The sequence below is a fragment of the Equus caballus genome, chromosome 1, assembly GCF_041296265.1.
Source record: "Equus caballus isolate H_3958 breed thoroughbred chromosome 1, TB-T2T, whole genome shotgun sequence".
NCBI lineage: Eukaryota > Metazoa > Chordata > Mammalia > Perissodactyla > Equidae > Equus > Equus caballus.
The window spans coordinates 61,307,677-61,331,280 of NC_091684.1; the positions used below are offsets into that span (position 1 = coordinate 61,307,677).

Here is a 23,604-nt window from a genome sequence, read left to right on the forward strand (position 1 = left end):
AGGGTTGTGCCCTCTGGGTGGCAGCCACAAAAGCTGGGGAGCCAGATGCATACACAAGCTCCTTTCTCAGAGACACCAGCAACCTGGGGCAGGGTGGAGGGAGAGTAGGAAGATGGCACACCCAGTCTCCCCAGTCTCTGGAGAGGACTGCACTCAGCACCTAGATATGTGTTTAATTAGAAATCTGCCCCCTCAGGCCACATCTATAAATATAAGCTAATAAGCCTCTTTCACAGGAAGACTGGGGTGTGTTTGAGTCTGCGCTCTCTGTGCTGTGCCCTGGTGGGGGTGGGGTGAGGGAAGGTAGCTGGTTAAGAACCATTTCTCCATTTATTCAAGTCATATGGGAACTGTGAACATAAGCCTGGCTGGCCATCAGAGCCAGGCAATCAAGGGGTATGCCTTGCGCAGCAGCTGCAAAAACTGGGTTGACAGATGTGGTGCACAAGTTCCCTTCTGGGAGATACCAGCAACCTAGAACGAAGAAGAGGGAAAGTGTGAAGATGGCTTCCACTGGCCTCCATGGTCATTGGAGAATATTTCAGAAGGCTTCCAGATGTTTGCTAAAACAGAAGCCTGGGGGCTGGCCCCGTGGCCAAGTGGTTAAGTTCATGCACTCTGCTGTGGTGGCCCAGAGTTTCACCAGTTCGGATCCTGGGCACGGACATGGCACTGCTCATCAGGCCAGGCTGAGGCAGCATCCCACATGCCACTACTAGATGGACCCACATCTATGTAGTAGGGGGCTTTGGGGAGAAAAAGGAAAAGAATAAAATCTTAAAAAAAAAAACAAACCCAAAAACACAGAAGCCTGTCCCTCAGGCTGAAGCTTCAAGACAAGCAAATAGGCCTCTTTCATAGAAAGACTAGGAGTGTGTTTCAGTCTTCTGTTTCTGTATTATGCCCCATGAGTAGCAGCCATTTAAGAACTGTTTCTCTCTTTGTCATAGTCCTATGGAACCCACGAATGTAAACCCCTCTGGCCACCAGAAGCAGGCAATCAAGGGGCATGCTCTGGGCAGCAGCTGCAAAAACCAGGGCACTAGACATGTGCATAAGCTCCTTTCTGGGAGATACTGGTGACCAGAGAGAGGCAAAGGGAGAGCACAAATATGGAGCCCACTGGCCTCTGTCTTTGAAGAGTATTTCAGTAGGTCTCCAGATGTCTCTAGCCTGAGAGGCAGGCTGAAACTTTAAGATAAGCAAATAGGCCCCTTTCACAGAAAGATTGGGCACTTTCAGTCAGCTGCCTCTGTGCTGGGCCCTGTAGGGTAGCCAGGCGAGTCTGCATGAGCCCTTTAAGAACAGTGTCTCAGTTCACTATTGCCTTGTGGGTCTTGTAGATGCAAGTCCCCTTGGCTTTCAAAGCTACATGCTCTAGGAGCTCTCGGGTGCAGATCTCAGAAGCTGGGGTGCCAGATGTGGGGTTCAAACTCCACCCCCCACCCCCACTCCTTAGGTAGAAGCTCAGGGCTTTGAATTCCCTCTCCACCACTGGTTGCTGTCCCAGGGTTGGGGTTTATGGTGAGATTGTGTCTTGGTCTCTCCAGCCCATTTCCATGTGGGTTTTTTCTCATTTGCCCAATGTTTAGGAGTTGCTCATCAGGTTTTTGGGTTTCTTTCAGATGAAACTGTTCCATATGTAGCTGCAGATTTGGTGTGTCCACGGGAGGAAGTGAGTTCAGGAACCTCTTTATCTTACCATCTTGAACCAGAACCCATTGTGTATAATCAAGCATAAGTATTGAAATACCTGCTTTTTTCTCTTTGCCATTAGCTTGGAGTATCGTCTTCCATCCCTTCACTCTGAGCCGTGTTTATTTTTGGAGCTGAGATGTGTCCTGTAGGCAGCATATTGTTAGGTCTTCTTCTTTAATCCATCTTGCCACTCTGCGTATTTATTGGAGAATTCAACCCATTTACGTTTAGAGTGATTATCAATATATGAGGGCTTAATACTGCCATTTTATCACTGGTTTCTGGTTCTCCTACATTTCCTTTGTTTCTTGTCCTGTGTATTTCGGACTATCAATTTGTTTAGGTAGTTTTTTATGCTGGCTTTCTTAGTTTTCTCCTTAATTATTATTTGTGTCTCTGTTCTACTTTTTTGTTTAGTGGTTACCATAAGGTTTGTATTCAAAATCTTGTAGATAAGATAGTCCATTTTCTGATGGCCTCATTTCCTTAGACTAAGCTGATTCAGTCCCTTTACTCTTCCCCTCCTAAGTTGTTCTTCTCACATCTTATTCCATCTTGTGTTGTGAGTTACTGGTTAAGATGACAAGATTATCTTTGTGTTTGGTGTTTTCCCTCCCTTTACCTTTAATGTTTTACTTGAGTATTTGCTAACCTGTTCTGAGGTATAGCTACAATTTTCTGATTTTGTCTACCTATTTATCTTCTTACTCAGGGCTTTGTAAACCCTTTCTCCCTTTTTCTTTTCAGGTATGAGGGCCTTCTTGAGCACTTCTTGTAGCGGGGGGAGTCTCATGGCTACAAACTCCCTTAGCTTTTGTTTATCTGGGAAAGTTTTTATTTCTCCATCATATCTGAAGGATATTTTCTCTGGATAGAGTATTCTTGGCCAAAAGTTTCTGTCCTTCAAAGATTTGAATATGTCATTCCAGTCTTTCCTAGCCTATAAGGTTTCTGCTGAGAAATCTGCTGAAAGCCTGACAGGGGTTCATTTGTAGCTTATTTTCTTCTGCCTTGCTGCCCTTAGTATTTTTTGTCATTTACTTTTGGCACTTTCACTACTATATGCCTGGCTGTAGGTCTTTATACATCGACATGTTTAGGAGATCTGGTAGCCTCTTCCACATGGACTGCCATCTCATTCCATAGGTTGGGGAAGTTCTCTGCTATTATTTCTTTGAACAGGCTTTCTGCTCCATTCTCCTTCTCTTCTACCCCTTGAATGCCTATAATTCTTATGTTGCATTTCCTCATTGAGTCGGATATTTCTCAGAGAACATCTTCATTTCTTTTTAGTCTTAGTTTTCTTTTCTTCATCTGAAGCATTTCTATATTTCTGTCCTCAATGTTGCTGATTTGTTCCTCCATGATATCAGCTCTATTGTTCAGGGAATCTATATTCTACTTTATCTCATCCATTCTGTTTTTCATCTCCAATATTTCTGACTGGTTCTTCTTTTTTGAAAAATTTTTTACTGCAGTAACATTGGATTATAACATTATATAGCTTTCAGATGTACATCATAATATATTTCACATTCTGTGTAGATTACATCATGTTCACCATCCAAAAACTAATTATAGTCCATCACCTCAGAAGTCAACCTGATTACCCCTTTTGCCTTCCCCCCTCCTCTCTTCCCCTATGGTAACCACCAATCCAATCTCTGTTGCTATGTGTTTGTTTGTCGTTGTTTTTATCTTCTACTTATGAGTGAGATCATATGGTATATGACCTTCCCCTTCTGACTTATTTCACTTTGCATCATACCCTCAAGCTCTATCCATGTTGTCAAAAATGGCCAGATTTCATCATTTCTTATGGCTGAGTAGTATTCCATTGTGTATATACACCACATCTTCTTTATTCATTCATCCCTTAATGGGCACCTACGTTGCTTCCAAGTCTTGGCTATTGTGAATAATGCTGCAATGAACATAGGGGTGCATGTATCTTTACGTGTTGGTGTTTTCAAGTTCTTTGGATAAATATCTAGCAGTAGAATAGCTGGATCATATGGGAGATCTATTCTCAGTTTTCTGACAATACGCGATACTGTCTTCCATAGTGGCTGCACCAGTTTGCACTTCCACCAGCAGTGTACAAGGGTTCCCTTCTCTCCACATCCTCTCCAACACTTGTTTCCTGTCCTGTTAATTATAGCCATTCTGACTGGAGTGAAGTGATATCTCATTGTAGGTTTGATTTGCATTTCCCTAACAGCTAATGATGCTGAGCATCATTTCATATGCCTGTTGCCCATCTGTGTATCTTCTTTGGAGAAATCTCTGTTCACATCTTTTGCCCATTTTTTAATTGGGTTGTTGGGTTTTTTGGTTGTTGAGATGTATGAGTTCTTTCTATATTTTGGATATTAACCCCTTATCTGATATATGGTTTGCAAATATCTTCTCCCAATTGTTAAGCTGTCTTTTTGCTTTGTTGATGGTTTCCTTTGCTGTGGAGAAGTAGTGGTTCTTCTTTATAAAAGTTTCAATCTCTTGTGAAGCAGCTCCCAAATTCGGTGAATTGTCTATCTGCACTCTCTTTTAACCCACTGAGTTTTTTTGATGATAGCTATTTTGAATTCTCTGCCACTTAGGTTATAGATTTCTGTGTCTTCAGCATTGATTTCTGGATACCTATCATTTTCCTTCAGGATTGGAGATTTAATATATTTTTTCATGCTGCTAGATGGCGTGGATTTGTGCTTCTGAATTGTGGTAGTATTTGATCACTGCTTCCACTTGTCACCACTGGATGGGGTCAATAACTGCATATTCTGAGCATTCTGTGATCCACAGGACAGCTCCCAGGTGCTGGGCTGGGGTACCAGCATGGGGGGAGGGGTGCTTTCCTTCTTCCACATGATCTTGGGGACTTCATGCTCTGCCCTTGCTATCTGCTCTCCTGGGGTGTTGGCTTGATGAAAACACCCTTGCAATAGCTAGTCACCTCTGTTGGGGGCTTTCCTCAGGCTGTGAGGGACCTTGGAGGTCTATGGTGTTCCCATGGAGGGCAGCCCCTCCCTCCCCACTTTTCTCTTGGAGGTTATGGGCAATCCCTGGGTTGCTGTCCTTCAGGGAGGAAGAGAGGCTTTCTCTTACCTCATGCCACTTCCTCTGGGGGTACGAGGGGAGGGCTCCAGCACCTCCACCTTCCAATGTATGGCTGTGTGAGACTCTCAGATGTCTTTTGTGTTGTGTGGCTGTCCTCTGTTGGAATATGAATGTCATTTTTATTGTATCTTAGAGGGGAGACTTTACAGGGAGCGCCCACACCACCATGATGCTGATGTCACTCCTCTATAATGAAGTATAAAATTATGTGTCTCAAACTAAAAGTGTTCTAGGTAAGATTATCATTAAGGGCATGAATGGTTATCCTAGAGAGATTATGGAGTCCAGGACAAGCAAATCACAGTATGATCTGTGTTTTCCCTTTTCACACCGTTTTCTTCTTCTATGTAGACTAAATTAGATCAAGATGAATAGGTCCAGCCAGAGGGATATGGAGGAAAGGAAACAGGGATCCTCTTTGCTCTGACCAGAATTCAAGTATGCTCTACTCTGACAAAAGCTTAAGTTTTTCTACATGCTACTTTAAAAACACTCCCCATGGGCAACCAAAGACCCCGAATTGCTAAGGCAATACTGAGAAAAAAGAACAAAGCTGGAGGCATCATAATCCCTGACTTCAAAATGTACTACAAGGCCATAGTGATCAAAACACATGGTACTGGTACAAAAACAGGTACATAGATCAATGTAACAGAACTGAAAGCCTAGAAATAAAACCGCACATCTACAGATAGCTAATCTTCTACAAAGGTGCCAAGAACATACAATGAAGTAAAGATAGTCTCTTCAATAAATGGTGTTGGGAAAAGTGGATGGCCACAAGCAAATGAATGAAAGTAGACCACTATCTCATGCCATACACAAAAATAAACTCAAAATGGATCGAAAACTTGAAGATAAGTCCTGAAACCATAAAACTCCTGGAAGATAATAATGGTAGTACACTCTTTGACATTGAACTTAAAAAGGATTTTTTTGAATATCACGTCTTCTCAGACAAGGGAAACAAAAGAAAAAATAAACAAGTGGGAGTTCATCAGACTAATGAGCTTCTGCAAGGCAAAAGAAACGAGGATCAAAACAAACAGACAACCCATCAACTGGGAGAAAATATTTGAAAATCATATATCTGACAAGGGGTTAATCACCATAATATATAAGGAACTCACACAACTGAACAATAAAAAAAAAAAAAAACCCAATCAAAAAGTGAGCAGAGGATATGAAAAGATATTTTTCCAAAGAAGATATACAGATGGCCAATAAACACATGAAAAGATGTTCAATATCACTAATCATCAGGGAAATGCAAATCAAAACTACACTAAGATACCACCTTAGGCCTGTTAAAATGGCTATAATCACTAAGACTAAAAATAAGAAATGTTGGAGAGGGTGTGGAGAAAAGGGAACCCTCAAACACTGCTGGTGGGAGTGCAAACTGGTGCAGCCACTATGGAAAACAGTATGGAGATTCCTCAAAAAACTAAAAATAGAACTACCATATGACCCAGCTATCCCACTACTGTGTATTTATCCAAAGAACTTGAAATCAACAATCCAAAGTAACATATATACCCCTAGGTTCATTGCAGCACTATTCACAATAGCCAAGACATGGAAACAATCCAAGTATCCATTGACTGATGATTGGATAAAGCTGATGTGGTACATATATACAATGGAATACTACTGACCCATAAAAAAAGGGCAAAATCATCCCATTTGCAACAACATGGATGGACCTGGAAGGTATTATGCTAAGCAAAATAAGCCAGACTGAGAAAGACAAACACCAGATGATTTCACTCATATGTGGAATATAAATAAACACATGGACAAAGAAAACAGTTTAGTGGTTACCAGGGGAAGGGGGATTGGAGGTGGGCACAGAGGGTGAAGGGGAGCACTTATGTGGTGACAGACAAGAAAAAATGTACAACTGAAATTTCACAATGATTTAAACTATTATGAACTCAATTAAAAAAAAGAAAAAAGCACAGAAAAAAGTTTAAATAAAAAAATGAAGTGATTGCTACTTTTTTTTAAATGTAACATTTAATAATTATTGGTATTATTGGGGTTTTATTAGTGCTTATCTTTTAGAGACACATACAGAAGCACTTATAGGCTAAAATGATATGATGTCTTGGATTGGCTTTAAAACAATCTGGGGTGAGAAGAAGAAGTAAGAAGGTTATAGATGAAATAAGATTAGCCATGTGCTGGTAATTGTTGAAGCTAAGTTATGGGCACACATGGGTTGATTACATCATTCTCTCTACTTCTACATTTGAAAATTTCCAGAACAAAAAACTTTAAATATCTAGCAAATTTCATGCACCTCTGGGAGGTGATAGTTCTATCTAGAGTTTTTATTTGGCCTAGAGATGTATGAATGTTAATAAACATAAGCAAAACATGATAAACTCCCTGGTTAGAAAATGCCATAATTGTTTTTGGTTCCCTAAGCTCACTCTGGTATTTCACATGTTAGTATTTTGATCATACAATTTACTCACTCTGAGTGATGCCTTTTCCTTCTCATATATGTGATGAATTATTATTCATTTTTCAAAACTCAACTCAAGGCCACTCCCTTTAGGATGCCTCTTTTACAAGATATCCTCTAAAGAAATAGTTTCTTTTTCATATCCTACTCCTGTGCCATATACAATTGATTCTTGCTAATTATGGCAGGTATGTTCTATAAAGTTGCCATGAAAAATGAATTGGGGAATACTGATGTATTGCTCCTGGAGGAAATACAGAGTTAGGTTCCTGTGAACCTTTGGTCACAGGATTTTTGTTAACCAATCAATACATAACCTTGTTTTATGCGTGTTTCTGTTTAAAAATACCTTATTCACTCTCTTTCTCTCTCTCTATATATAAATATATGATTCATTCTCTCCCATATATATACACACACACATATTTGATTCATTAACATTGAACCCATGGCCAACAGCACTAGAACTCATGTCTGAATAAAGCACATGCCTTTTCTTCTTAAGGCACATCACAGCCTTCTTGTGCTTAGGAACACTAGACAGCACTTCAATACTACCTGGGGCGGGAGTGGAGACAGTGAAATCACTAAGACAAAGCACATAAATGTGAAAAACATGGCACTAAATAGACCATGGAAAGCACACGTTTAAAATCTGAAAGCTAAAATAAAAAGGCAGAGCATTACTTTGTTTGACCTCAGCTGGGAACATGTGCAACAGGTGACTCAAATTTTTCGCTGCTCCATACATATCCACAGATGACCACAAAAGCACCACGAATATTGATTATGTGGTTACAACTAAATTTTAGTGAGTACGCAAATTTACAAATACAAAATCTGCAAATAATGAAGATTGTACACTCTTTTTTCCCCTTTTTAAAATTGAGATAAAATTCAAATAACACAAAGTAACCATTCTAAAGTGTCCAGTTCAGGGGTACTTATTACATTCATAGTGCTGTGTCATAATCATCTCTACCTAGTGTCAAAACATTTTCATCACTCTAAAAGAAAACCTCATACCCATTAAACAATCAGTCCTCGTCTCCCCAACCCAGCCGCTATTAACCAACAACCTGCTGTCTGTCTCTATGGATTTATCTATATTTGATACTTCATATAGGTGAAATCACATGCTATGTGGGCCCTTTGTGTCTGGCTTATTTCATTTAGCATAATGTTTTCAGGTTCATTCATATCTGAGTTTAATATTCTATTGGATATAGATATATATACCATAATTTGTTTATCCATTCATCTGTTAAAGGACATTTAGGTTGTTTCTACCTTTTGGGTATTGTGAATAGTACTGCTATGAACATTCATGTACAGATACTTGTTTGAGTATCTGTTTTCAATTCTTTTGGGTTTATACTAGTAACGGAATTGTTGGGTCATATGGTAATTCTGTGTTTAAGTTTCTGGGAAATAGCCGAACTGTTTTTCACAGCGGTTGCACCATTTTGCATTCTTACCAACAACATATAAGAGCTTCAATTTCTCCACATCTTCACCAACACTTGTTCATTTTTAAATTATAGGCAGTCTAGAGGGTGTGAGGAGGTATATTGTGGTTTTGATTTGCATTTTCCTCATGATCAATGACATTAAGCATCTTTTCATTTACTTATTGACCACCTGCATATCTTATTTAGAGAAAATTTTATTCAAGTCCTTTATCCATTTGCTAATTGGGTTGTTTATCTTTTTGTTGAGTTATAAGAGTTCTTTTTCACTTTTCGTAGTTTCTGTGTTTCTAGTAATTTGTCCATTTCATGTAGGTAATCCAATTTGTTAGCATACAATTGTTCATAGTATTCTCTTATAATTCTTTTTATTTCTGTAAAATAGGTAGGACTGTCTTCATTTTCATTTCTGATTTCAGTTATGTGTATTTGCTTCTCCAGTTACTTGGCTTCTTTAGTTCTTTGCTTCTCTCTTTTTTTCTTAGTCAGTCTAGCTAAAGGTTTGTCAATTTTATCAATTTTTTCAAAGAACCAACTTTGTTTCATTGATTCTCCCTACTGTTTTTCTATTCTTCATTTCGTTTTCTCTCTGTTCTAATTTTTATTTCCTTATTTCAGTTATCTTTGGGTCTAGTTTGCTCTTCTTTTTTTTAGTTCCATAAGGTGTAATGTTAGGAAATTAATTTGAAATCTTTCTTCTTTTTCAATGGAGGTGTTTTACAGGTGTAAGTTTCCCTCTGAGCACTGCTTTTGCCAGATTACATAAGTTTTTGTAAGTTCTGTTTTGCTTTTCATTCATTTCAAAGCATCTTCTAATTTCTCTTGTGATTTCTTCCTTGATCCATTAGTTGTTTAAGAGTGTGTTGTTTAATTTCCACATATTTATGAATTTTCTAGTTTTCCTTCTGTTACCGACAGTTTAATTTTACTGTTATCAGAAAAGAGACAGTGTATGATTTTAATCTCTTAAAATTTATTAACATTTGTTTTGCAGCCTAATATATGATGTATCTGCTCTATTCTGAGGAATGTCTGATGTGCACTTGCAAAGAATGTATATTCTGCTGCTCTTGAGTGGAGTGTTTCGTGAATGTCTGTTATGGTCTGGTTGATTTATAATGTTAAGTCCTCTATTTTGTTACTGACATTCTGTCTACATGTTCTATTATTGAAACAAGGGTACTGAAGTCTCCAACTATTATTGTAGAACTATTTCTTCCTCCAATTCTGTCAACGTCTCCTTCATATATCTTGTGGTCTGTCATTTGGTTGTACATATTTATAATTATTATATCTTTTTGATAAACTGACCCTTTTATCAATAAACAATGCCCTTCTTTGTCTCTTGTAACAATGTTTTACTTAGTCTATTTTGTCTGATATTAGTAGAGTCACTTCAGCTCTCTTTTGATTATTATTTGTACCCTTTCACTTTCAACCTATTTATGTCTCTGGATCTAAAGTCAGTCTTTCGGAAACAGCACATAGTTAGGGCATATTTTTTCTCCTGTTAATCTTTATCTTTTAACTAGTGAGCTTAATTCATTTACATTTAAAGTGATTACTGACTAGAAAGGACTTGCTTCTGTCATCTTGTTTTCTATATGTCTTATACCTTTTTGTTCCTTGATTCCTCCAATCTTGCCCTCTTTTGTGTTTGACTGATTTTTTCTAGTGTACCATTTATAATCCTTCCTCATTTCCTTTTCTGTATATTTTTCAGTTATTTTCTTACTGGTTAACCTGGGAATTACAATTAATGCCTTAAATTGATAATAATCTAGTATGAATAAACATTAACATATTTATAATTGTTTATGAATTTGTCTTTTAAATCACATAGGAAACAAAAAGGAGTTACAAACCAAAAATATAACAATACTGGCTTTTATATTTCCCTATGCAGTTACCTTTGCTGGTCTTTATTATTTTTTTTATTTCCTTGTATGGCTTTGAGTTACTATCTAGTACCCTTTCATTTCAGCCTAAAAGACTCCAATTTAGCATTTCTCGTAGCGAAGGTCTACCAGCAAGAAACTTCCCCAGCTTTTGATTACCTGGGATGTCTGAGTTCCTCCTTCTGGGACTCCATTAGGCATACGTTGGGACATCTGACGGTGTCCCACAAGTATCTTAGGCTCTGCTAATTTTTATTCATTCTTTTTACCTTCTGCTCCTCAGTCAGGACAATACCAATTGACCTATCTTTAAGTTCTATGATTGTTTTATCTGCCTGCTCAAATCCTCAGTTGAACTTTTGCAGAGAATTTTTTATTTCAGCTATTGTATTTTTCAGCTCAAGAATTTCTACTTAGTTCCTTTTTATCATTTCTATTTCTTCACGGATATTCTCTACTTATTAATACATTGTTCTCCTTGTTTCCTACAGTTCTTGGTCTATGGTTTCCTTTGGCTCTTTGAGCATATTTAAGATAGCCGATTTAAAGTCTCTAACTGGGAAGTGCAATGCCTGGGCTTCCTCAGGGATGGTTTCTGTGAATTTCTTTTTTTCTGTTAATGGGTTATACATTCCTGATTATTGGTATGCCATGCAATTTTTTATTGAAAATTGGACAGCTTGGATATTACAATGTGGTAATTCTGGAAATCAGACTCTCCCTCTTTCCCAGAATTGGTGTTGTTACTTGTTGAGGACCACAGTCATCACTTGGTTTGGTGATTTTTCCAAGCTCTTTCTGCAAAGATTGTATTCCTTGTCATACGTCATCACTGAAGTTTCTGTTCTATTATCTAAGCAGTCAGCAAGTGACCTGACAGAGATTTCTTTAAATGTTGGAGGTAAAAAGAATGGATAAGACAAAACAAAAACACCCCACTCTCCTAGTATTTGCAGATTGGTTCTGAGCTGGGGCCCTCCTTCGATGTTTAGCTTGACCTCCTACAACTTCACCTTAACTTTCACCTTCTTGCACGGAGCACAAAGATCAGCAAGAGGTATGAGCCCACTCAAGTCTTTTCCAAGCATATGTCCGGCCCTGAGCATGCATGTTGCACTCCAGATTCCACAGTATATGCAGTAGCCTTTCAAAGCTCTTATTCCCTGAAAAGTCTTCCTCCTCAGCCTCCTCCTTCCTAGGCTTTTCAGCCTGTCTGCTACTTGTCCCATCTGCCCTCCCTTGGCCCATTGGCTATGGGTATTACATGTCTTTAAATGTTTTTAGTAGACGACACCTGGGAAGCCACTCTAGCTTGAGGTGGGCAAAACAAAGGCAAGTCTTTGTGCTGTTCCCTTTGGGAGCACAACCACAATTTTGGAGAAAAAAGTCTATATTGCCCCCCACTGAACTCCCCATCTCCAGTAAGCCACACTAGGAATGTAGGCTGCCGTCCCCATGGTAGGTAGGTAAGCAAAAGGCCACAACACTTTCTTACCAAAATTTAGCAGCCTCTTTCTTCATTAAATACTCCCCTGTTTGTAAGCTTTTGATTAGGTTCCAAAGTTCTGAAAAAGTTTATTCTGTCCATTTTTGGTAGCTTAATGCTTGTTTAGTGGAAGAACTGATTCTTGGAGTTCCCTACTCCATCTTTTTTCCCATGATATCTCCCATATACATTTGTAAATTATTACATTTAACTTAAAGGTACTAAGCCATTTATTTTCTTTCCTCACATCTCGTTTGTTCAGGATGTTTCCTCTACATGAGTCATCCTTTCTGCTATTGTCTGTTTGTCTAACTTTTATTCAAACTTAGATGTATTCTCTAGGAACCATTCTCCAAACTTACAGACTGAGCTAAGTGTCCCTTCTATATACTGCCACAATGTCTTCTGTCCTTTAACAAATCATCACATTCCTGAAATTATCCATTACTGTCTCTTTCTCTCTCACTAAAGAGTAACCTGATAGAAGTCACATGTGTAATGCATTGTCTTCAGGAAAATTCTCATTCAGTCAATGAATCTCAGCCAGAGGGGTACAATCTCCTCAACCCTTTATCGTGGTTGAGGATTGCCACATTAAGACTGTATCCTCCTCCATATTACTCCTAAAGCTGAGCATGATAATGCCTGACATTCAGTAGCTACACCGTGAATTACAATTATTGCATGGACATATAAAGTTTAGACAATACATACAAAGAAACAAAGTAGTATAACAAAATAAATATTACAATCTTATTTTTCACTTTAGCAACTTACGTTCTGGCTGTTTTTCATTGGGTGTTATAGATCGAACAAAATCTTGTGGAGTCATAAACACTTCAGATTCACCAGGCTCATTAATTACTTTCAAGGTGGCAAAATATCGGAAGATTTTGTCTGGTGTGGAATATGCGCGAATCCTATTCTCATATTCCATCACCTAAAATTAGAAATTCAGAAAGTGTTACTATATTAAGCAATTCTCATTTTATATATTTTCTATCTTATTTTTTGGAAAATTTTATCATTTTTTTTGCATACTGGATTTTTTATATTAGAAATAAACTTGAATTCCAAAGTTTTTGAACCTCTTTTTTCCAACATACCATTCATATTCCAGTTGAGGCAATACTCATGGAACTTTTGTTTACAATTTTTTCTGAAGAATTTTCTAATTTCTTAAATCACTGAAAGCCAGCAAAACTGAAAGATGTCACACAAGAAATCAAAAAGTCTCAGTAACAGAGTATAATCCCATATATATGGCAGCCTAGATGTTCTTAAATACCAAGTTTTTAGTAAGGGATTGATTTTACAGTTTTTACTTCTATGTAATTTTCTGAATCCTAAAACAAAACAGACTTAGGACTTCACAAGTTTGAATAGCTAATAGTCTTTCAAACACAAAATACACTAAATGATAGCATAAAAAAATACATATCATGGAAACAATTATTAACAGGTCTGAAGAAACAAGACTTTCACTTTTGACTATAAAATTGAGCAAAGTGCCTGAAACTCTTTATATAGCATAATTAGAAAAGAGCAGAGTTGGGAAGAACACAAGCAAATATTTGAATAGGAAGAAAATCAAATATGCATACATTTAACTAAAAGAATGTAATGTTAATATGAAAGCCCTCCTTCTGTGCATGCAACATACAAAATACCGTATCTACTGCATAATATTCTTTTACAAATTCAGGTATGAGAGAAATCTTTTTCACCAAAACACCAACTATATAGTACTTCTTGTACAAAATAGTACAAAGATTTCTTTTATATCTGAATTTCTAAGCTGAGATAGCCAATAATAAATAGTATCTTATAAATAACTAGTTAGAAAATGTGTGAGAGCAATATGATATAAAAACCCATCAGTTCAATGTCTATAAAGCAATTCACTAATCTTAAGAAAAGCATTAGAGACAGCCCTGATGGCCTAGCAGTTAAAGTTCAGTGCGACTGGCTTCGGTAGCATGGTTCAGTTCCCAGGTGCAGAACCACACCATTTGCCTGTCAGTAGCCATGCTATGGCGGCAGCTCACATAGAACTAGAAGGACTTAGAACCAGAACGTACAACTATGTGCTGGGGCTTTGGGGAGGGAAAAAAAAAAGAAAAACATTAGTAATGTTTTTAATTTGCTATGTTAACACAGCTATCACTATAACTGTCAGTCCTGGTTAGATGGTCATTTTGAGGTCACTGACAACAGCTGTTTAACAATGGTCTTAATTCCACTATCAGATGTGCTTTCAGCAACTAAGAAAGGACCACTAACTTGTAACTATACATGACAGGAATCTTTCCAATGCTAATTTGCATTAAGATTGGAATACTGATTTCAGAGGAGATTTTATCAAAAGATGTGGCATGTGGCAAACACACTAAGAAGCTTTTCAACCCCTTAGCAGCCTTGAGACTCAGTTACAAGTCTTAAATAAAAGGCATTTTATATTAAACTATAACTATCTGTTGGGTAATACTAGCCACAGAAGAAATGACTTTCTTTAGGTTATCTGTATTCTTGTTCTTCTCAACAACAACAACAAAAAATAATCAGTTAGCAAAATTTAGGGTATAAGCTATAGCTCCTGCCAAAGATGGCTTTGTGAACTAAAAAGTTACATCAATGAAATACAAGATAAAGTAGAAAGATAACAACTTAAAGGCCAATGATTTTCAGACTGAAAATCAGATGCCTTCTTTGTTACGAAAGTCACTAAATTATGCTGCTGAATATTATTAATAGTTTTAGTTTGAAACAATAAGTCAAGGAAAGGAACATACTTTTTGTATTCTTGCATTGGTAGAGTTTATTCTGGACATAAAATACAGTATATATTTTGCTTTTTTTCACTTAGCAATGTATCTTGGAGATCACTGCATATCAATTGATATGAAGATGCCTCCTTTTAAGTGGTCCTGTTAAAAGCAACATTAACAAACTATTATATAAAGGGCTCAGAATATAGCATCCAAGATAATGAAGGCTGGAAGCTAAGATATATGGCAAATCATTGAAGGATTTTGGAATGTTTAGCCTGGAGAAAAGATTTACTAAGGGAATTACGGCAGTTACATTCACTTATTTAATTAAAACATTTTTGAATATCATGATGTTAAGACAGTTGTCTTCAATAAAACTGCCAGATTTAATTGGATCAAAATTTAGCATTATATTTCCTATATGCACTGCTCCAGAGAGTAGCCAAAGTATTTGTAACCAAATAGTAGATGAGGGAAAGTGTCTCTTTACAAAGTGTTCCAATTAATAAATGTAAAAGACATGATAAAATTAGAATATCACCATTTTGCAAACCCAATGAAATTAACAGATCTAGTCATTGAACATCAATATCTGCTAATATCACAAAAAGAAAAGCAACTAGACATTAGGTGCCTCCTGATAAAAGAGCACAATACCACCACAATAACACAACACAATCTTGCCACCAAGGATCAAATCTGAATCTGATCAAGCCTCAGAATCCAGTTGTCAATATTCAGGTAATACAGAGAACAGAGGAATGTGTTGAATTTCACTGAGAATAAGCATCAGTAAAATCTAGCCAATAGGAAGTCCTATAGATAAAATGGCCTGGGTTCTGCTACTTGTAGATCAAAAGACTTAAAAGACATATCATCAAAACAAAATAGGCAAGATTAAACTATATGTCTAGGGATGCAAATTTGAGTGATAAAACTATAAAGAAAGAAAGAAAATGATTACAATGAAAATCCATTTAGTGGATTCCCATATCTGTGTATTATTTTACAGTAAAAAAATTATTTTTAAAAATTTGGACGTTCTATGTGATGCTGAATAGCAGAACTAGACTCACTGATAAAAGTTACAGACAAGATTTCGGCCAAATAAAGAAGAGCTTCTAACAGTAACAGTATTCCAAAACGAGACAGAGAGTTCCCCAGCATAGGAGGTATGTAAGTGAAAGATGAATAAGCAAAGTAAGATCATGATTATGACTACAGAAATAGGGATGTGAGGATCATAAAACAACTAAACTGAAACCCTGTATTTAACAAACTCTGTCATCCTGTAGTTTACTGTTATTTAACTTTACCTCACAAAACAAACAAACAAAAACCAGCTGAACCAATAAAAAATAAGCCCCTGCTTCAGAGTTGAGTTTTAGGAAGGAAAAGTAAAATTCGGTAACCTCAAGAAAATGCTTTAGGAAGAACAAAGTAAATATTTTCTGACTGTGATTTGACAACTTTAAGAGACATGACCAATGATGAATGATACTTCTCCGCTCTTTTTAATGGCAGACACAAGGAAAAAGAATATAAAAAGGCCCTTAGTACCAAGTTGTTACTAGGGCTTGTGATGAATATCTCACTTAATCAGATGGTACTTTAAGACTCTACTTCTTGGCTTCTGCATTGAATGAGCTGCTGATTTGTGGGTCTAGAAGCAGCTAATACACGGTCCAAGAGGAGTGACTAATAGTGCTCCTATTGCCAAGGGAGTATCTATCTTTTAACCGTTGGTGGGAGATTAGATAAGATGAGGAGCTGGTGCCTCTACTTGCTTTTTAGTTCATTGTACTCAATGCACAAGCCTCTGATTCAAAAGCCTATACGTTTTGTTGTTTGATACAATTGGTCTACAAAAGTGAGTTGGAGGATGGGGGAAAAATGAGCTCTTTCTATTGTTATAAGGGACAGATCTTCCATTGGTCCTCACACCAGTCTTACGGTTTAATTTTGGTATAATGCCTAAGAAAAATCAAGGCTATTTGAGTCCAAGAGAATGCAAGTGACGGTGAATCCCTGTAGGCCCTGATGTCAGAAATAATCCATAGGCTTAGAATGCAGACTGCAGCCAGACTTTGGAAAAGGTAGCTGACAGAAAGACTTCGTAAATAAATTATGTGACTGGCACACTTTCTCTCAAGAGGTGATTTATAACACCCAATCTGTATCCCATCAGTTGTCCTCCATGTTAGGGACTCCCTCTCTTTTTTTCTCTAGTGAATTTTTGGCCATTCATAATAACAATCCTCTATCATAGGATGATTTCTTAAAGTTCTATGCAATTCCAAGTTCTATGACACTAGTCTCATTGGATAAAAGGCAAATTAATTTTTGGCAGCAAAATTAATAATACATAATAAGAGTCCCTAAACTGATAATCTTAAATGTTACTCAAGATAAGTCCCAATATAACTAAAAAAACTAGTTTTTTCATTTATCGTGTCTTATTGAGAGTAAAAGAGTTTATGAAAATTTCTTCCCCTGTATATTTTGCTCATGTTGAAAAATCTCTGTGGCCTAATCACCTTGACATTTGACTACTCTATTAAAACAAGCATATTAATTAGGATAGGTTAAAATGCCACTACAAATAGACTACAAATGCAATTGCTCTTATAAAATAAAAGTATTTCCCACTTAAGTAGAGCCCAGGGTGCATGTTCTAGGTTGTCAGGAAGCCAGAGGTCCTTCAAGAACTCAACTGAGAGGGAAGTCTTGGGTCCCTGTGGTGATAGCGGTAGGTTGAGGCTGTGGGCCCAGCCCTGCAGTGGAGGGGCCATCCATGAGGTGGCAGGGTGGATGGGCTGGGTTGTGGACGCTTCCTGGCTCTGCACCTTCCACCAGTCAATCAAAACCCCCACCACACCCCCAATCTGTGCCTAGTGACACTACCCTGGGGCTGTGAAATCCGGTCAGTCTTGCACCATCTGCCCAGCTTATTTCACTGCATCCAAGACTGCCACTCCTATCATGGGCTCTGACCTGCCTCCACTCTGGGTCTGTTTGGATGGGTCCTCTCCTGTCCCCCATCTTTCATCAACTTCTTCTGCTAGCCTGGGAGTACACACGAAGGGAAGTTGGAGGTGGGCTGTGGCCTCTTTCTGGAGCCTCTTGGAAAGCCCAGAAAACCCCATGCAAGGGTTCAGACCAACCTAGGAAGAATAGGCCCCAGTCCACCCCCAGTATATGCCCAAGGTGGGAGACAGGCCTCTCTCTATTCCACAGCTCACAGCCCTGGGAACTATATCTCCTGAAAAGAAAACAGAACAGAACTAAAAAAAATTTAAAAAGCTGAAAGTAGCCAATATGTGGCTTCCAAGATCAATTCTAGTCATGACCATTCCAGCCCTCAGGAAAGGAGAAAATAACATTGAAAAACACTGTGGGAAACTTTATGAGCCAGGTCTAGAAGTGGCTCACATCACTTCCATTCACTGGACAACGAGCAAACTAGTAATCTCCATTAAAACAGATAAAATGAGAAATCAGGGCTCAGGATCACCTGATCAGGACCTAAAATGGCATGATGTTAACGGACCCAGGGTTAGTTAACACTGTGAGCAAAATTTTGTAACCAAAACATGTTACATTAGAAGAAGCAGATGAAAGAGCAAGGGTGTTGGAGTTAGATTTACATTTGATTCCTTCCTCTATAAGTAATCAGCTATATTACTTTAGGCAAGTTACTCAATTATTTCAAGCATTACGTATATACAATACAAGCATGTGTGTGTATATGTGTATATATACGTATGTATACAGACACATACATATATACACAAACATAAACACATATATATGTATGCATATGTAGGTACATAACTATATATTATGCCTGGCAGACAAAAAATGTTCAATAAATGTTACTTTTGTTTCTCTTTTTTATCCATTCTGTTATTTGTGTAATAAGTTAATTTACTTGGGTTTTCTAGTCACCTGACTAATTTCCTTAGAATTTTGTCTGGTGCATATCACATATTTTACATATGTTATTAGTCGTGTTTCCTATCAATCAATTTCAAAGAATTTACAACTGTACTGAACCAAATAATTTGGCTTCTTAATAGGCGGATGCCGTTCTAGTCCAAGATACTGCAACATAGGAGGTTCCTAAACTCCCCTCCTCCCATGGATGCACCAAATGTACAGCTACACACAAGCAATTCCCTCTGAAAGAAAGCCATAAACAAGCTTAACAATGCCTACATGTTGGATAAATGGGTCAATACCCACATCAAAACAGGTAGGAAAGGCTGAGACACACTCTCACCATAAACCCCACCTCTGGCACAGCACCATACAATTGGGAGAAAACTTTCAACTTTCAGCTTCTCTGTGAGAAGCGAAGAGTTTGGACTCCACATCTAGTACCCCAACTTTTAAGACGCCCACCTGAGGGATGGGTCCTTAAAACAACTAGCTCTAAAAGCCAATGGGACTTCCATGCATGAGACTAACAAGACCATAGGAAACAAAGAAACAGTTCTTAATGGGCTCTAGAGGATTTGCAGTGGCTATCCCACCCTGAGATCAGTGTAGAGGGAGAAAACAAAAAATATCCACCTCCTGGTCATCCCCTGAAAAGGGTTTATTTGCATACATTAAAAGCTGCTGCCTGAATGTCAGGCTTTCTATTTAGCACATATCTAAAGGCTGACTGACATCCTCCACAGAGACTGGGAAGACAAAGGATGGCTCCTCCAACCTCTCTATCTAGCCCACTTCAAATCACCAAAATCTCCCTAGAAGGAGCTTGTACACACATCCACACCCTACCTTTAGAGATTTCTACCCAAGGTACAAGCCCCTGGATCACCTGGCTCTGAAAATCAACAGGGCTTGCATTCATGATTATCATAGGATTGTAACAAACAAAGAAGCAGTTTATAATGGGTGTAGGAGCACAACCCCATGACTATACACAGGGAAAGGAGGCAAAAATGCCCAACTCCCAGTTTCTCCCCGGAAGGGGCCTTAACTACATATTTTCCCCGCTGCTATCCAAGAAGCCAGCTTCCATGCAACATGCATCTAGGTGCTGACTGTGATCTTGGCACATGAGCTCAACTATTATGAGGCATCAAGAACAAAGAAGTTACTTTCATAATTACAAAGGTTTTAGAAACAATCAAGAGTTTGGGCCAGGCTGATTGAGGAAGTTCATCTCTTACACAAGACCATTCTGTCAAGACTAGGAAGGGTGGCTGTTTTATCTAATGCACAGAAAGCAACATAGAGAGTCAAGAAAAAAGAGGAAACAAAGGAATATGTTCTCAAAAAATAACAAGTTAAAACTTGTTAGACCTTGATAAAGTAGACTTTAATAAATAATAAATAGACCTTAATAAAATAATATTAAAATAAAAAATAGACCTTAAAGTAATTAATAAATATTAAATATTAAATACATTAGTAATTAATAAATAATTTTAATAAACAATAAATATTACCTTATTTTACTAAATAATCTAATAAATATTAAATATAATAATAAATATTAAAATAAATATTAAAATAAAAACTAGACCTTAATAAAATGCAGATTAAGTGATTTATCTGATTTAGAGTTCAAAATAACACTTATACAGACACTTACCAAGGTCAGGAGAAAAATGCATGAACAAAGTGAGAATTAAAACACAAGAGTCAGAAAATATAAAAATATACCAAACAGAAATCATAGAGCTGAAGAATACAACGATTAAACTGAAGAATTCAACAGAAGGGTTCAACAGCAGACTAGATCACATGGAAGAAAGTACTGGTGAATTCAAAGACAGGCAGTGGAATTCATTTAATCAGATGAGCAAAAAGAAAAGAGAATAAACAAGAGTGAAGATAGCTTAAAGGAGTTATGGGACACAAGTGGATCAAAATACACGTTGTAGGAGTTCCAGAAGCAGAGAGAATGAGAGAAAGGGGCAGAAAGCTTATTCAAAGAAATAATGGCTGAAAATATCCCTACTCTGGGGAAAGAAATAGACATCAAGATCCAAGAAGCCCAGAGAGTTATAAACAAGATGAATCCAAAGAAATGCACACTGAGACACACACTAATTAAACTGTCAAAAGTTAAAGGACAGAATCATAAAAGAGAAAAGCAACTTGTTAGATTCAAGGGAACCCCAATAAGACTATCAACAGATTTTTCAGCAAAAACTTTGCAGCCATAATGGAAGAACATGATATATACAGAGTGCTAAAGAAAAAAGAATTGACAACCATGAAAACTGTACCAGAAAAATTATCCTTCAGCATTGAAGGAGAGTTTTCCAGACAAGAAAAAGCTGAAAGAGTTCAACACCAGACCAATCTTACAAGAAATCTCAAAGGTAATTCATTAAACTGAAACAAAAAGATGTTCATGAGTAACAGGAAAACATATCAAAATATAAACCTCAACAGTAAAGGTAAACATATAGCTACATTCGGAATACTCTAATCTTATAACGGTGGTGGGTAAATCGCTTCTAACTCTAGTATGAAGGTTAAAAGAAAAAAGTATCAAAAACGACTATAACTACAATAATTTGTAAATGGATATACAACATAAAAAGATGTAAATTGTGCTATCAAAAACATAAACTGTGGAAGGAGTGTATAAACGTAGGGCTTTTGTATATGTTAGAAGTTAAATCATTATCAGCTTAAAATACACTGTCATAAATACAAAATGTTTTATTTTTGCTCCATAGACTATTCTTGGCTCCCTTATCAAATACTGATTGATTGTGTATGCGGGGATTTATTTCTGGGATCTCTAATCTGTTCCATTGGTATATGTGCCTATTTTTTCCCTAATATCATACTGTTTTGATTAATACAGCTTTGTAGTAGAGTTTGAAATCAGGAAGTGGGATGCCTCCAGCTTTGCTCTTCTTTCTCAGGATTGCTTTGGCTAGTCAGGGTCTTTTGCAGTTCCATACAAATTTTAGGATTTAAAAAAAATTTCTGTGAAAAATACAATTGGGATTTTGATACTTATTGTATTGAATCTATACATGGCTATGGGTAGGATGGACATTTTAACAATATTAATTCTTCTGATCCATGAACACAAGATATCATTCCATTTGTTTGTGTCTTCTTCAATTTCTTTCACCAAAGTGTTGTAGTTTTCATTGTAGTGATTTTTCATCACTTCCCTGGTTAAACTGATTCCTAGTATTTTATTGTTTTTGAAGCTATTGTGAATGGGATAGTTATCTTTATTTCTTTTTCATATAAGACAATGTTAGTGTGTAGAAACAACAAATTTCTGTATCTTGATTTTATATCCTGCAATTTTACTGCATTCATTGACTAGCTGCAACAGTTTTTTTTATTGCGTCTTTAGGATTTTCTGTATACAGTATCATATCATCTGCAAATAACAATTTTACTTCTTCCTTTCCTATTTAGAAAGGGTATATATCCAAAGGAAACGAAAACAGGATGTCAAGATGTCTGTACTCCAGGTTTGTTGCAGCATTCTTCACAATAAGTAATATGTGGAAATGACCTAACTATCTGTCAATGGACAAATGGATAAAGAAGATGTGACTCTCACATACACACACACATACACACACACACACAAATGGATAAAGAAGATGTGACTCTCTCTCTCTCTTACACACACACACACACACACACACAATGGCATATTATTCAGCCATGAGAAAGTAGAACATCCTGCAGTTTGGGACTACATGGATGGACCTTGGGGACATTATGCTAAGTGAAATAAGTCAGACAAAGAAAGACAAATACTGTAGGATTATCACTTATATGTAGAATCTAAAAAACAAGAACTCATGAAAACAGTGAGTAGTGTGCTGGTAACCAGGGACTGAGGAGTAGGGAAACCGGGGAGATGATGTTTAAGGGTACAAATTTGCAACTAGTAGATATATAAGTTCTGGAGATCTAATGCCCAGTATAGTGATTACAGTCAACAATACTGTATTACAAACTTCGAAGCTGCTAAGAGACTACATCTGAATTGTTTTCATTTAAAAAGAAACAATATGGGGCCAGCCCAGTGGTGCAGTGGTTAAGTTTGTACATTCTGCTTCGGTAGACCAGGGTTCGCCAGTTGAGGTCCCAGGTGCAGACCTACGTACTGCTTGTCAAGGCACCCTGTGGCAGGTTTCCCACATATAAAGCAGAGGAAGATGGGCATGGATGTTAGCTCAGGGCCAGTCTTCCTCAGCAAAAAACAGGAGGATTGGCAGCAGATGTTAGCTCAGGGCTAATCTTCCTCAAAAAAAAGAAAGAATAATTATGTGACACAATAGAAGTGTAAGCTAATGCTATGGTGGTAATCATACTGCAATATATAAATGCATCAAATCAATTCATTGTACATCCTAAACTTACACAGTTATATGTCAATTATATCTCAATTTTAAAAAGACATGTATAGTAAAAATGGTAATAAGAATTAAAAGGTTGTGAGTTGTATGACATTTTTAAATTTTAATCATTGATTTTAAGAAAGAAACAAGAGACATATAAATAAAATCATTAATGAGAGGAGACATTACACCTGATACCACACACTTGAAAGGATCGAAAGGGACTACTATGAAGAATTATATGGGACAAGCAGAACAACCTAGAAGACATGGATAAATTTCTAGAAACATACAACCTACCAAGACTGAATCATGAAGAAATAGAAAATCTGAACAGACTA

The 23,604-nt window shown here is 37.2% G+C and overlaps 1 protein-coding gene across 4 annotated transcripts in view; it reads right to left on the reverse strand.

The window, feature by feature from the left end:
* MICU1 (mitochondrial calcium uptake 1) overlaps positions 1–23,604 on the reverse strand; it is a 280,172-nt gene that overhangs the window by 176,633 nt on the left and 79,935 nt on the right. For all 4 annotated transcript variants that reach the window (XM_001503797.6, XM_023644771.2, XM_070226952.1 and 1 more), the window contains exon 4: positions 12,919–13,081. In XM_001503797.6, the coding sequence (XP_001503847.1) occupies positions 12,919–13,081 (163 nt within the window). The remainder of the gene's footprint in view (positions 1–12,918; positions 13,082–23,604) is intronic.